The following is a 14915-nucleotide window of genomic DNA, read 5'->3' on the forward strand; positions in this document are numbered from 1 at the left end:
CGCACATTAAAACAAAACAAAGATTTAAAAGATGTACTGTCTACAGGATACATTTATCAAATTTGTAAGTATTTAATATAATATTTCTAGTAATTCATGAATTACAGTGACTCTGTGGTCGGGTGTGGTGGTTCACGCTTGTAATCCCAGCACTTTGAGAAGCCAGGGCAGGCGGATCACTTAAGGTCAGGAGTTCGAGACCAGCCTAGCCAACGTGGCGAAACCCAGTCTCTACTAAAAATACAAAACTTAGCCAGGTGTCGCGGTGGGCGCCTGTAATCCCAGCTACTTGGGAGGCTGAAGCGGGAGAATCTCTTGAACCTGGGAGGTGGAGGTAGCAGTAAGCCAAGATTGTGCCAGTGCACTCAAGCCTAGGCAAGAGTGAGACTCCATCTCAAAAATAATAATAATAATAATACTTCATGAATTCCAGTGACTCTAAGGGTTACAAGCAACCTGAACTTTATCTCAAACTATCTCTGCACCTTATTTCCATAATCAACGAGGCCAAGGCCAAAAGGGCAGGGCTATGAGGTGTCCTACCTTCTCCCCACCCACTGACTACAAACAAAGCAGCTCCTCTTTATGCATTTTATATACTGGTATTTGGTATTCCACCTTAGATTGAGCTTGGAAAAAAGATTTTATTACTCTAAAGGGTGGGTGAAGGGGTTAAAAAAGCTTGAGAGTAACCAAAGGGCATGTCATTCAGTTCAAATGATTGGTCTGATGTTAATCAAAGCAGGACAGCAGGTTTATTCTCCATCCAGAGAACTTCTTACAGCCACTGCTGGCTGCCTTCTTTACCCTCAAAAATGCCACTGTGCCAAGGCCTGAGAAGAGAGTAAAGGGCAAAAGATAAGCTAATTAGCTTTATGTAAACACCAATCTAGTAACCCTACCCAGGACTGAAGGTAGATCCTTACCTCACTTTATTCAAAGGCAACAGAAACTGAATATCCAAAATAATTAGTGGGAAGTACAGACCAAAAAGGAACGTAAACAGTAGAGAGAAGATTTCTTGTTTTTTTTTTTTAATTTAGTATTTATTAAGTATATACTTATGAGCAGCTCCTCTAGCCAAGAAACAGAAAGGATCCAGATCTCTAATTTCTTAGAGAGGAAAAAATGTGAATATATTCTTGGCTCGATAAGAATCAAGATAAGCCAAGAATCAGGCAGACCACTTAGAAAAGTGAGTTGTGCTTATAACCTGTTGGGACACAGTGGATTCCCCAGTAAACATTTATAAAGTATTCCTTAATTGTGCCCTTACCTAAGTATCATTAAAGTTTATCTGTTGAAAAAGCCATAGTTTAATATTTCCCACAAATTAAACAAACTATAAGGAAATATATTTTCTCTGTTTAAATGTCTTCTGGCTGGGCGTGGTGGCTCACGCTTGTAATCCCAGCACTTTGGGAGGCCGAGGCAGGTGGATCACCTGAGGTCGGGAGTTCGAGACTAGCCTGGCCAACATGGTGAAACCTTGTCTCTACTAAAAATACAAAATTAGCCAGGCGTGGTGGCACATGCCTATAATCCCAGCTACTTGGGAGGCTGAGGCAGGAGAATGGCTTGAACCAGGAGGAGGAGGTTGCAATGAGCCGAGATCGCACCATTGCACTCCAGCCTGGGCAACAAGAGCAAAACTCCGTCTCAAAATAAAAAAATAAATAAATGTATTTTAAACAGTCACATCTTCCTGATATACAATTTGTAAAAAATTATCCTACAGTAACTAAATCAGACACTCAAAATATATCGCAACATGAACAACATGTTACCTCATCAACCTTCACGGAATTTTTGGGAGGTGAGTCCTTTTTTGGTGCTGCATAGACTTTGAAGGTGAGCAAGCTCAGGCTGGCTGGCCCCATGGATCTCTGAATTACCTGAAATGCAGAAGCAATCTTAAACCTCTCTATGTTACAGACCGAATGTGCAGAACATGAGCATATTCATAACCTCAGCCACTCCCCACCCTGAAAGGCTTACTGTGCTTTCTTTTATTTTTATTTATTTTTATGTTTTCAAGATGGAGTCTTGCTCTGTTACCCAGGCTGAAGTGTAGTGGCGTGATCTCAGCTCACTGCAACCTCCAACGCCCAGGTTCAAGCGATTCTTCTACCTCAGCCTCCCAAGTAGCTGGGATTACAGATGTCTGCCACCACACCTGGGTAATTTTTGTATTTTTAGTAGAGATGGGGATTTGCCATGTTGGCCAGGCTGGTCTCGAACTCCCGACTTCAGGTAATTCGCCCGCCTCGGCCTCCCAAAGTGCTGGGATTACAGGTGTGAGCCAGTGCGCCTGGCCTACAAAATATATTTTTTAAAAAAATCAGCCAGGCATGGTGGTGTGTGCCTGTAGTCCCAGCTACTCAGGAGACTGAGGTGGGAGAACTCTTGAGTTTGAGGCTTCAGTGAGCCATGATCATGCCACTACACTCCAGCCTGGGCAATAGAGTGAGACTCTGTTTCACACACACAAAATAATCGCTCCACTAAAAAAAAAAAAAAAAAAAAAAAAGATGGGCTGAGAGGAGGAGAGTTATGGGTTTATTAATTTAATTGTGAATATAAAAAATGTGCTGGACGCGGTGGCTCACGCCTGTAATCCCAGCACTTTGGAAGGCAGAGGCGGGTGGGTGGATCACCAGGTCAGGCATTCGAGACCAGCCTGGCCAACATAGTGAAATCCCGTCTCTACTAAAAATACAAAAAAAAAAAAAAAAAAATTAGCTGGGCGTGGTGGCGGGCACCTGTAATCCCAGCTACACAGAAGGCTGAAGCAGGAGAATCACCTGCACCTGGGAGGTGGAGGTTGCAGTGAACCAAGATTGTGCCACCGCACTCCAGCCTGGGTGACAGTGCTAGACTCCACCTCAAAAAAAAAAAAAAAAAAAAAAAAAATTCAGACCCCTCCTGCGAAGGCCGTGGCAGTTTTCTAGGAGGGACGTTGATCTCCTTAGGTTGTATCCTGGTGCTGCTGGTTCTGCCTAATAATTGTGATGGGCACAAACCACATGAACTAATGTCAGTACTAGCTGGCTAATCTGTATCGTGGAAGCAAAAGAAATCTGTAGCAAAACTGCATTGAAATTAAGACCTCAAGATGCACACTTAATACTTCAAGATGTATCAATTGTTTTTAAACCAGTTAAAGTAACAACCACTCTTTTTTTTCTTAATGGCTTTCAGCTCTTCATTTGGTCTGAAATATGGGAATTTGCAGCCATACGTTTCAACAGACATTTTTGTTATATTTTAGCTGGCATTACGTTTTGTATTACAGAATAGCCTCATCTTTCACGTTACAGGCACTGCAAATCTCAGTAATATGATTTCCAAGATGCTAAATCATGCCTAAATAGTTAGAGAGAAATCAATCACTCATTTATTTTCCACCTCTCCTCCATCCATTTCCTTTTGTCTCATTTGAGCAGGAAATAAACAATTATTGAGCATGCCTTGTGTGTTAGGCACAGCCATAGAAATAGGAATATGGAGTAAGACATATCCTCACCCTGAAAGGGCTTCCACTCTGGTAGGAAGAACTTGATAGATGTAAATAAATGGACAAACTTTTTTTTTTTTTTTTTTACACAGGGTCTCACACTGTTGCCTAGGTTGGAGTGCAGCAGCAGGATTTCTGCTGCACTGCAACCTTCCCATCCCAGGTTCAAGCACTCCTCCTGTCTTGTCTCCCAAATAGCTGGGACTACAGGCATGCACCACCATGTCCAGCTCATTTTTGTAATTTTTGTAGAGACAGGGTTTTGCCATGTTGCCCAGGCTGGTCTCAAACTCCTGGATTCAAACGATCCACCGACCTCGGCCTCCCAAAGTGCTGGGATTATAGGCGTGAACCACTGCACTTGGCCTGGGACAGATTAAAAAATAAAATAAGGGAGGCTGAGGCACAAGAATCGCTTGAACCCAGGAGGTGGAGATTGCAGTGAGCCAAGATACTGCCACTGCACTCCAGCCTGGGCAACAGAGCGAGACCCTGTCTCAAAAAGTAAATAAATAAAAGAAAAGTGATACGGGAGGGGCAGGCAGGGAAATGCTGGGTAGAGAAGGGCGTGGTCCCTGGCTAGGGCTCCACCCCTGGGCCTGTGCCCACCAACCTAGGTGAGGACAGGCATTTCTGTTTTTGTGCCCAAATATCGTATTTCCCAAGACCACCCTGGCCCACCACACTCCCATCTTGTGCCTATAAAAACCCCGAGACCCTAGTGGGCAGGCACACAAGCGGCTGGACGTCAAGACAAGCAGAGGTGAGGAACAACATACCAGCAGAAGAACACAGTGACAGACTCCGGCAGGCCACCAACAGCAGAACGGCAGGACAACGCGGAGTTTGGCTGAGGGCGGTCAGAGGAGAGCCTGGCTGCTAAGCGGCCTGACTCCAGGGGAAAACCACCTTCCCACTCCATACCCCTTCTGGCTCCGTTTCCATCTGCTGAGTGCTACTTCCACCATTCAGTAAAACCTTGCACTCATTCTCCAACCCCACGTGTGATCCGGTTTTTCTGGTATACTCAGGCAAGAACCCTAGGATACAGAAAGCCCTCTGTCCTTGCGATAAGGCAGAGGGTCTAACTGAGCTGATGAACACAAGCTGCCTACTGACAGCAAAACTAAAAGAGCACACATAACACACGCCCACTGGGGCTGCAGAAGCTGTAAACATCCACCCCTAGACGCTGCCATGGGGTTGGAGCCCACACTCCCCACGACCTGCCCATCTGCCTGCTTTCCCTAGGGGTTTTGAGCAGTGGGGCACCTAAGAAGTGGGCCACACCCCCATCATATGCCCTGTAAGAGGGACAAGGGAAATTCCCCTTGTTTCAAAAGCATGAATTCTCCCGGCTCTTAGGCAGTTCTACAGAAAGACAAAACAAGTATAGGACATTAGAGGAATCAGCATGTGTGAAGCCACGAAGCTGGGAAACAGCATGGGAGAAGTGTAGGGAGTTCGAGTTTTGTGGGAGGGAGCAGAGTGACAGAGAGATGAGTCAGAGAAGTTGGTTGTAGCCAGATCATAATGGGACTCGTGTGGCTCACATAAAAGTCCTAGGTAATAAATACCAAAAGATCTCAAATAAGGATGGAATATAGAATCGAGTTTGCCATTTAGAAAGACCATTATTTCTCAGTGTGGCGCTTTAAGTCATTAAAGGGCCAGCTGACCAGTTATGGTGCTGCTAAAACAATGAAGGAAAGAAATAAGGGCCCAAGGAAAGATTGCACAGGAGAGGAGAAAGTAGAATTGAGATAGTTTAATAGGCAGAATTAGCAGGACTTAGTGACCAAAGGGAAAGGAGGAGTGACGATGACCTTGGTTTAATTTTTATTTTCATTTATTTTAATTTTTAAACTGACAAGAATCGTATATATTTATTGTGTACAACATGCTGTTTTGAAATATGTGTACATTGTGGAATGGCTAAATTGAGCTAATTAACATATGCACTACCTCACAAATTAATTTTTGTGGAATCTAAAAAGGTTGAACTAATGGAAGTAGAGAGCACAATGGTGGCTACCAGGGCAAGGGCTGGGGGGAGTTGGGGAGATATTGGTCAAAAGTACAAAGTTTCAGTTAGGAGGAGTAGTTCAAGAGATCTGTTGTACAACATAATGACTAGAGTTAACAACAATGTATTGTATTTTCGAAAATCAGGAAAAGAGTAGATTTTAAGTGACCTTGGGGTTTCCGATGGGTTTTTCTAGTTGGGTGGTGACACAGCATTCCTGAGAGAGGAAGTAGAAAAAGAGGGGCAAGTCTGAGGGAAAAATGATGAGTTGGTTTTGGACATGTTCCAGAGACCGACAGACAGCTAGAGGTCTAGTCATCTATCTACGTATCTTTTATTTTACTTGAAAAGCTAAAGTAGGCAAACTTAGAAACTGTTGTCTTTTGGAAATTAAGAAAAAGTTGACCTGAAATTTTAAGTCCATAAGAACATGTTTTTTGGGTCTGGACTTCCTCAGCACTTCAGGGGTGTATTTATTTCTCATAAAGCACAGTAAGGCCGGGTGCGGTGGCTCACGTCTGTAATCCCAGCACTTTGGGAGGCCAAGGTGGGTGGATCACCTGAGGTCGGGAGTTCGACACCAGCCTGGCCAACATGATGAAATCCAGTCTCTACAAAAAACACAAAAATTAGCCAGGCGTGGTGGCAGACGCCTGTAATCCCAGCTACTCGGGAGGCTGAGGCAGGAGAATGGCTTGAAACTGGGAGGCAGGGGTTGCAGTGAGCCGAGATCGTGCCACTGCACTCCAGCCTGGGCAAATATATATATTATATATATATAAATATATAACTATATCTATACATAACTATATATATATAGCAGAGACAGGGTCTCATCATGTTACTCAAGCTGGTCTCGAACTCCTGAGCTCAAGCAATCCTCCCGCCTTGGCCTCCCAAAGTGCTGGGATTACAGGTGTGAGCCAACACACTCAGCCTATCTTTGATTTTAAATCTCACCTCATTTCCTTTAACATTTTATTGGATTCTTAGTTATTAATTTCTACTTTACCTTTCCCTCTTATCTTACTTGTTTTTCTAGTTTTAATATTATTCTAGGCCTGCCTCCCTTTACTGCCTAAACTGTTTTCTTCTTCTTCCTCTTCTCCTATTAGTTTTCCTCCCTAAGCCTACCCTGATACCCATTCCACAGCAAGAACTGTGGCCACAAGGGTGGTAGCACCAAAGAAAGCTGGCTCCTGCAGTGGCCTTTTCAGCTTCCAGCAGGCTCTCAACAGACAAGCAAACAAAACAAAGAAAAAGCAAACCTCACCCCAGGAGACCTGGGAGACCTACAAATGAACACTCCCCAGGACCATAATTCTTAGTTTGCAGAGAACACATGATTTACTTGAGGATTTCTCAAACTCAGCACTACTGACATTTGGGTTGGGTCCTTCTTTGTGGGGCTGTCCTGTGCACTGTAGGAAGTTTGGCAGCATCCCTAGCCTCTACCCACTAGATGCCAGTAGCACCTCCTCCCAGTCACGACAGTCAAAAACATCTCCAGACACTGCCAAATGTCTCCTGGGGAGCAACTCTCCCACTGAGAACCTCTGATCTACTTGAGTAAGTATTACTTTCTGACATCTCTCACCATCCAGACTTGAAGAAAATCTGTATGTTTTAAAACCCATGGCCTCAAACATAGTGAAAGAAACCAGAACAATCACTACTAGGCCAGGGAGGTGGGAGTTGGAAGGAAGTGGACTTACTGAGAAGTGGCACAAGTGAACTTTCTGGGGTGAAACAATCTTGATTGGGGTATGGGTTATTCAAGGTATATACATTTGTCAAAGCTCAAATTGTACAACTAAGACTGTACAACTTAAAAATCTATGTATTTCACTCTATGTAAATTAGACTTTTTAAAAAATCCATCAGCTCTAGCATACCTAATCCATGCCAAGCTCATTCCTAAGGAGCCAGCCACACACCTGACCATGGTAAGGAACTGGTATAGATCTGTGTGATGGAAACCCATGGGAGGAGCCTTGGTAAAAGGTCCCCAGGCAGACATGGCTGAAGCTGATGCACTCAACATCTTGGCTGATTCATCTTCCTTTTTAGCTTCAAAGGGGGCTCCTCCTGGTGTGAGATGACCCCACCCTGCCTCAGCATGCTCACCACCTTTCCCTCTTAACAGTAAAAAGGAAGCTGGCCAGACCAGATGTCATCATAAATGGCCATCTTCGACACTGTGTGCCTGCCAGGTGGTTATCATAATTTGTTAGGGCTCATATTGAGTATTCAGGCCAACCTATTCAAAACCAGGATTTAAGAAGGGAAAGGCTAAGATGGGGAGAATCACCCCAGGACAGTGTAAGGGCACAAAGAGGAGATGAACCTTCTTCAATCTTTTGTCTCCCCAAGGAAGAACAATCCAGTTCTTTGAAGAAACACAATCAACTTTCAGGGTCTGGGACATAATAAAAAAAAATCTCTAGCCTTATCAACTTTCCTCCTGTTCGCAGTCTGGATGGGTTGCTTTGTGAGACATGAACACAAAGGTATTCTCTCTCCATGAGGAGTCCTGACCCATTATGATATAATCGGACTGAATATACCTCCCAAGAAGTGAAATCTCCCCCATACTTTTTCTTTTTCCTTTTTTTTTTTTTTTTTTTTTGCGACAGAGTCTCCCTCTGTCGCCAGGCTGGAGTGCAGTGGCATGATCTTGGCTCACTGCAACCTCCGCCTCCTGGGTTCAAGCCATTCTCCTGCCTCAGCCTCCCAAGTAGCTGGGACTACAGGTGTGCGCCACCACATGCGGCTAATTTTTGTATTTTTAGCAGAGACGGGGTTTCACCATGTTGGCCAGGATGGTCTTGATCTCTTCACCTTGTGATCCGTCCGCCTCAGCCTCCTAAAGTGCTGGGATTACAGGCATGAGCCACTGTGCCCGGCCTCCCCCAAACTTTTTCTGATGCAGGGCTGTAATCTCTAGACTGCATGTACCCATGCCCTGAGCACTCCCTTTCCCAAGTGATAGTCCTTGAGAAGCCTTGTTGCCAGGTACACTCCCTGGTCAGGGCAGATGAGTTGGCTCAGAAAATGAGTACATATGCACCTGCCAAGAACTGATTAGATATGGTCTACTTTGCATTATATGAGTTAGGCTTGCTCAATCAAAGTCAAGCAAGCTCTGTTAAGGGCTGAATCTCCAATTAGTGCTAAGTTACAGGCTAGATCAAAGGTGGCATTTCTTTAGATCCAGCCCCTCGGGAGTATACCCTTCAGTTACTAAATGCCTTTCTTGGCATTCAGCTAGTTGGGGGTCTCAAAGTAAGGACTCTAATGTGTTGGCTTCTCTGAGGTTTTGAATACAGCTGTAAGACCCATAGTCACAGAGAAAATGAAAATTTGGCTTAAAGGTAAACTGGTGGCCCTTAGCTTTGCAAACCTCAGAGGGAGTGTCATTGAGTTTTCTCACTCTTGTGGCTAACTCTTCTTTCTTTCTGGTCTGATCCTACTCCCCAGCAAAGTATCAAGGTACACTCTATCTTGGACCTTGGACTCTCTATGTCTCAAAACTTTTGTTTCGCACAGCCCGCAAGGGGCTTGTCAATGGAAACAGAGCAACCAGTATTGGTGTTGGGTTAGATGAGGCCCTAACAAGAAGTGTAAAGGGGTAGGCTGTCATCATCTTAAAGACATTTGGTTCTTACTCTGTCTCCACTGAAGCTTGCGAAGGACTGATGTTGGCAAAACAAATCTGGTCAGGCAAGCAAGGTTATATATAACAATTAGAAGAGGTCAACCAGGGTTTTATTTCAAAAACAAATATTTACTGCACACCCACATCATGTCAGACATGGTACTAAACAGATAAAACACATAAGCAGACATGGTCCCTGCTCTTATAGAGCTTCCAGGAAGCTTATGAATTTAATCAAAGACTCAGGCCACAATTTAAAAAATAAATTAACATTCAAAAAAAGATTCAGGGCCCAGCACAGTGGCTCACGCCTGTAATCCCACCACTTTGGGAGGCCGAGGCAGGTGGATCACAAGGTCAGGAGTTCAAGACCAGCCTGGCCAACACAGTGAAACTCCATCTCTACTAAAATACAAAAATTAGCCAGGCATGGTGGCACGTGCCTGTAGTCCCAGCTACTCGGGAGGCTGAGGCAAGAGAATCGTTTGAACCTGGAAGGTGGAGGTTGCAGCGAGCCAAAATTATACCACTGCACTCCAGCTTGGGCAACAGAGTGAGACTTCATCTCAAAAAAAAAAAAAAAAAAAAGATTCAGGCATAAGATTGAGTTTATTAGGAGGCTGAAGTGGGAGGATCACTTGAGGCCAGAAGTTTAAGACCAGCCTGGGCAACATAACAAGACTCCATCTCTACAAAAAAAAAAAAAAAAAATTAGTCAGGTGTTTGGGGCATGCCTATGGTCTCAGCTACTTGGGAGGCTGAGGTGGGAGGATTACTTGAGCCCAGGAGGTCAAGGATGCAGTGAGCTATAATCGCGTCACTGCATTCCAGCCTGAGTGACTGAGCAAGACTCTGCCTCAAAAAATAAAATAAAATAAAAAGATTGAGTTTATCAGTCAGCTCCCTCAGCTTTAAAGGTAGATTCTTAGACACGGTTTACCAAGACATGAATCTGGTAAGGTCGTAAACAAACAAATCATAATGGGTGTCCAGAAAGCTAAACTGTTCCTGCTTTGCAAATAAAAGTACACTGACTGCCCAGAATTCCATAGCTCTGGGATCATGTTGTGATTATGTTCCAGTAAAACTGCCTTAAAGACAAATAAAAACCTTAAGCTAAATAAGTCACCCTCAGAATTATTCAGACTCTCATGAATGGTGGGGCTCAAATACCTAACAACTTGCTTTCTTTTTCAACTTTATAGAGAATCTAGTGAATACTCTCTCCCATTTAAAAAAAGGGTGACTCTTTTCTCCCACAATTACAGAACTATTATCTTATTAGACTTCCATTTATAATATATGCCAGCTTCATGATAGAAGGCTTTTGCAGGCCTGTGTACACAAGAGGTTTCAGAATCACCTGGGGAGTTTTTTTTTTTTTTTTTTTTTTTTAAGACGGAGCCTCGCTCTGTCGCCCAGGCTGGAGTGCAGTGGTGCGATCTTGGCTCACTGCAAGCTCCGCCTCCTGGGTTCACGCCATTCTCCTGCCTCAGCCTCCTGGTAGCTGGGACTACAGGCACCGGCCACCACGCCTGGCTAATTTTTTGTATTTTTAGTAGAGACAGGGTTTCACTGTGTTAGCCAGGATGGTCTCAATCTTCTGACCTCGTGATCCGCCCACCTCGGCCTCCCAAAGTGCTGGGATTACAGGCGTCAGCCACCGCGCCTGGCCCACCTGGGGAGTTTTTTAAAAGCATAGATTCTAACAGCTTCCCCCAGAGTGTCTGACTCTGAATCTAAGAGGGGCCCAAGAATCTATTCCCAAGATAAGCAAAGTTTTGAAAACCACCATTCCACAAACATATGCTTAGAGAACAGTTATTCAACTTAAGTTTGTATAAGCACTCAAACATACTTTTAAAAACATTTGAAAGTATAAAATGAAAACTGTCCTAAACATAAAAAGAAACAGAGTGACTGGCCACCCACTAGAGAAATTATGACATTTATTTACATTCAAGAAAATCTCTCCCATCTTAAACAAAATACAACAAATACCCTCCACCCCTAATTCCCTAACAACTACCTTACCCTTCTACCAACTTCCATTGACAAATTTATTTTAAAAGTCGACTATGGTTAGAAGGCAGAATAGTGGATACCCTTAGCAAGCTGGGTAGTGACTAGAAGGGCCACGAGAAGAGCTTCTAGAGTGCTAGTATGTTTAGTTTGTAAAAATTCACTTATGCCCCGTTTACTTTCCTATATGTATGTTATACAAATGGTCTCAGACTTACAAATGGTTCAACCTTACATGGTGCAGAAGCGATACGCATTCTGTAGAAACCGCACTTTGAGTACCCATATAACCATTCTGCTTTTCACTTTCAGTACGGTATTCAATAATGTACATGAAACATTCAATAGTTTATTATAAAATAGGCTTTGTGTTAGATGATTCTGCCCAACTGTGGGCTACTGGAAGTGTTCTGAGTACATTTAAGGGAGGGTAGGCTAAATTATGATGTTTGGTAGGTTAGGTGTGTTAATTTTTGACTTAATGATATTTTCAACTTATGATAGGTTTATCAGAATGCAACCCCACCACAAGCTGAGGAGCATCCGCATTTAAGCACAAAGTCAAAAAGGCAGATTCTGTTTGCTTTCTCAATTTTATCTCCTCCTCCCTTTACTACTAAATGCACCTAAAACCTTTCTTCCCAAGACCACCAATAGCCTCCCAGTTGCTAAACCCCACTGGACATCTGGCATCTTGGTTGCACCCTGAAACTGGTGACTACTCTACATCTTCAACCCCTTTCTTTGGCTTACAGGATTCTACCCTATCCCCATTCTAGAGGCTTTCTAGGTACTCTCTCCTCCCCTTTTGGGCCTTCTCTTCCTCTGCATAGCTCTTCAAGGTTGATGAGTCATGGAGTAGTCTTTAACTCTCTCCTCTTCTCACTCCAGGGCAATTTCATTAAAATCTAATTCTTTCTTTTTTTTTTCTTTCAGACAGAGTCTCGCTCTGTCACCCAGACTGGAGTCCAGTGGCCTGATCTCGGCTCACTACAATCTCCGCCTCCTGGGTTCAAGGGATTCTCATGCTTTAGCCTCCCAAGTAGCTGGGATTACAGGCGCCCGCCACCACGCTCAGCTAATTTTTGTGTTTTTAGTAGAGACAGGGTTTCGCCATGTTGGCCAGGCTGGTCTCAAACTCCTGGGCTCAAGGGATCCACCTGCCTCAGCCTCCCAAAGTGCTGGGATTATAGGCGTGAGCCACCACACCTGGCCAAAATCTAAGTCTTTAACTCCCACTCATATGCTACTGATGCTCAAATCAGTATCCCTAGCCTGGGCCTCTCCCTAAGCCTCAGGCTTGTGTGTTTCCTGTGTTTCTAACTCCCTGAGGGACATGTTACCAGGCTTTTCAACTGCTACTTCAAACAGGCTATATCCAAAGGTGACCTTTTTTTTGAAGTGATGGAATATATTATTTCTATTTTCCATGTAAATAATTTAAACTCTCTCTATGTAAGTATATATACACTTACAGTATCTTACCCTTCTACCAAGTTTATATATACGTATATAAACTATATGTCTATATATACTTATAGACTTATACATACTATATATACTTAAAAATATAGTTTATATAGTTTAAGTATATATAATACTTTATGTATTTCTATATATAGTTTACATTTATATATTTAAAATGTATGACATTATGCTTTCAACTATCTTTCTCCAAAACCTGTTTTTATGAGATTCTCTACCTTATTTAATGATCCTACAAGCCACACAAAGGAAAACATAAAAGCAACTCTTTAATGATAAAGAATGAAAATAAATTTTTTTTTTTTTGAGACAGAGTTTTGCTCTTTCACCCAGGCTGGAGTGAAGTGGCGCAATCTCGGCTCAAGACAACCTTCGTGCCCCTGGGGTTCAAACGATTCTCCTGCCTCAGCCTCTCGAGTAGCTGGGATTACAGGCAGCCACCACCACACCCAGCTAATTATTTTTTTTTTTTTTTGAGACGGAGTCTCGCACTGTCGCCCAGCCTGGAGTGCAGTGGCACGATCTCCACTCACTGCAACCTCCGTCTCTCGGATTCAAGCGATTCTCCTGCCTCAGCCTCCCAAGTAGCTGGCATTACAGGCGCCCGCTACCATGCCCAGCTACTTTTTGGAATTTTAGTAGAGACAGGGTTTCACCATGTTGGCTAGGCTGGTGGTCTCAAACTCCTTACCTCAGGTGATCCACCTGCCTTGGCCTCTCATAGTGCTGGGATTGGCCAAGGTGGGCAGTTCACGAGGTCAGGAAATCGAGACCATCCTAGAAACACAGTGAAACCCCATCTCTACTAAAAATACAAAAAATTAGCAGGGCATGGTGGCGGGCGCCTATAGTCCCAGCTACTCAGGAGGCAGAGGCAGGAGAATGGCGTGAACCTGGGAGATGGAGCTTGCAGTGAGCCGAGATCGCGCCACTGCACTCCAACCTGGGCGACAGAGCGGGACTCCGTCACACACACACAAAAAAAAAGTGCTGGGATTACAAGCGTGAGCCACCGCGCCTGGCCTCAGTCAACCTTTTCTGCGATAATTTCCATTCTGACAGCATTTTTCACTCGAAACAAAACTATTTTAATCTGATTCTAATTTTTTAGGAGGTAAAAATCTGAAATGGGTTTTTTACAAAAAAAAAAAAACTATGAACACTGACAATACTTTTGAGATTATTCTTATTCTAAGTAACTAACACAAAAAAAAGAACTATGTGAAAGAACTTAGAATACAACAAAATGATGAAGACAATAAAAAAATTTTGTCAAAATCAGGCTACACTGTTGTCCTCAGTAACGTGTTGTAAATTGAATGAAAAATCAAGAGAAAGGCCGGGCGCGGTGGCTCACGCCTGTAATCCCAGCACTTTGGGAGGCCGAGGAGGGCAGATCACGAGGTCAGGAGATCGAGACCATCTTGGCTAACATGGTGAAACCCCATCTCTACTAAAAATACAAAAAAAAAAAAAAAAAAAAAAACATTAGCCAGGCGTGGTGGCGGGAACCTGTAGTCCCAGCTACTTGGGAGGCTGAGGCAGGAGAAAACCTGGGAGGCGGAGCTTGCAGTGAGCCGACATCACGCCACTGCACTCCAGTCTGGGCGACAGGGCAAGACTCCGTCTGAAAAATAAATAAATAAATAAATAAAAATAAAAATCAAGAGAAATAAAATGAGTCCACAATTCTTGAAATGTCAAAAGAATACAGAATACTCTCCTCCATAAGGAGCATTCAGGACAGTATCTACATTTTATACAGCAATCTTTTATTTTTATATTTTTTATTTTTTGAGACAGAGTTTCACTCTTGCCACCCAGGCTGGAGTGCAGTGCCACAATCTCAGCTCACTGCAATCTCCGTCTCCTGGGTTCAAGTGATTCTCCAGCCTCAGCCTCCTGAGTAGCTGGAATAATAGGTGCCTGCCACCAGGCCCAGCTAATTTTTTTTTGTATTTTCAGTAGAGATGGGGTTTCTCCATGTTGGCCAGGCTGGTCTCGAACTCCTGATCTCAGGTGATCTGCCTGCCTCGGCCTTCCAAAGTGCTGGGATTATAGGCATGAGCCACCATGCCCGGCCAGCAATCCTTTCTAACATGTAGGGCCACACACCAAACAGAACAGAGGCTTTCTCTGGGAAGGGGGCTGGGGGGAGGTGGACAATAGCAACCTGACCAACTGTACTATTTTGACTTTTTACAAGG

The 14915-nt window shown here is 43.8% G+C and overlaps 1 protein-coding gene across 8 annotated transcripts in view; it reads right to left on the minus strand.

The window, feature by feature from the left end:
* Positions 1 to 14915, minus strand: part of APOO (apolipoprotein O) — a 115122-nt gene that overhangs the window by 40723 nt on the left and 59484 nt on the right. For 6 of the 8 annotated variants that reach the window (XM_063804082.1, XM_063804083.1, XM_520977.7 and 3 more), the window contains exon 2: positions 1788 to 1895. The exons of 1 other annotated variant lie outside the window; for it this stretch is intronic. In XM_063804082.1, coding sequence (XP_063660152.1) covers positions 1788 to 1880 — 93 coding nt within the window. In that variant the 5' untranslated portion in view covers positions 1881 to 1895. Of the gene's footprint in view, positions 1 to 1787; positions 1896 to 4296; positions 4631 to 14915 lie in introns of those variants that run through there. One more of the 8 variants, XM_009438868.5, reaches the window with a different exon arrangement.

The sequence above is a fragment of the Pan troglodytes genome, chromosome X, assembly GCF_028858775.2.
Source record: "Pan troglodytes isolate AG18354 chromosome X, NHGRI_mPanTro3-v2.0_pri, whole genome shotgun sequence".
In the NCBI taxonomy this organism is placed as follows: domain Eukaryota; kingdom Metazoa; phylum Chordata; class Mammalia; order Primates; family Hominidae; genus Pan; species Pan troglodytes.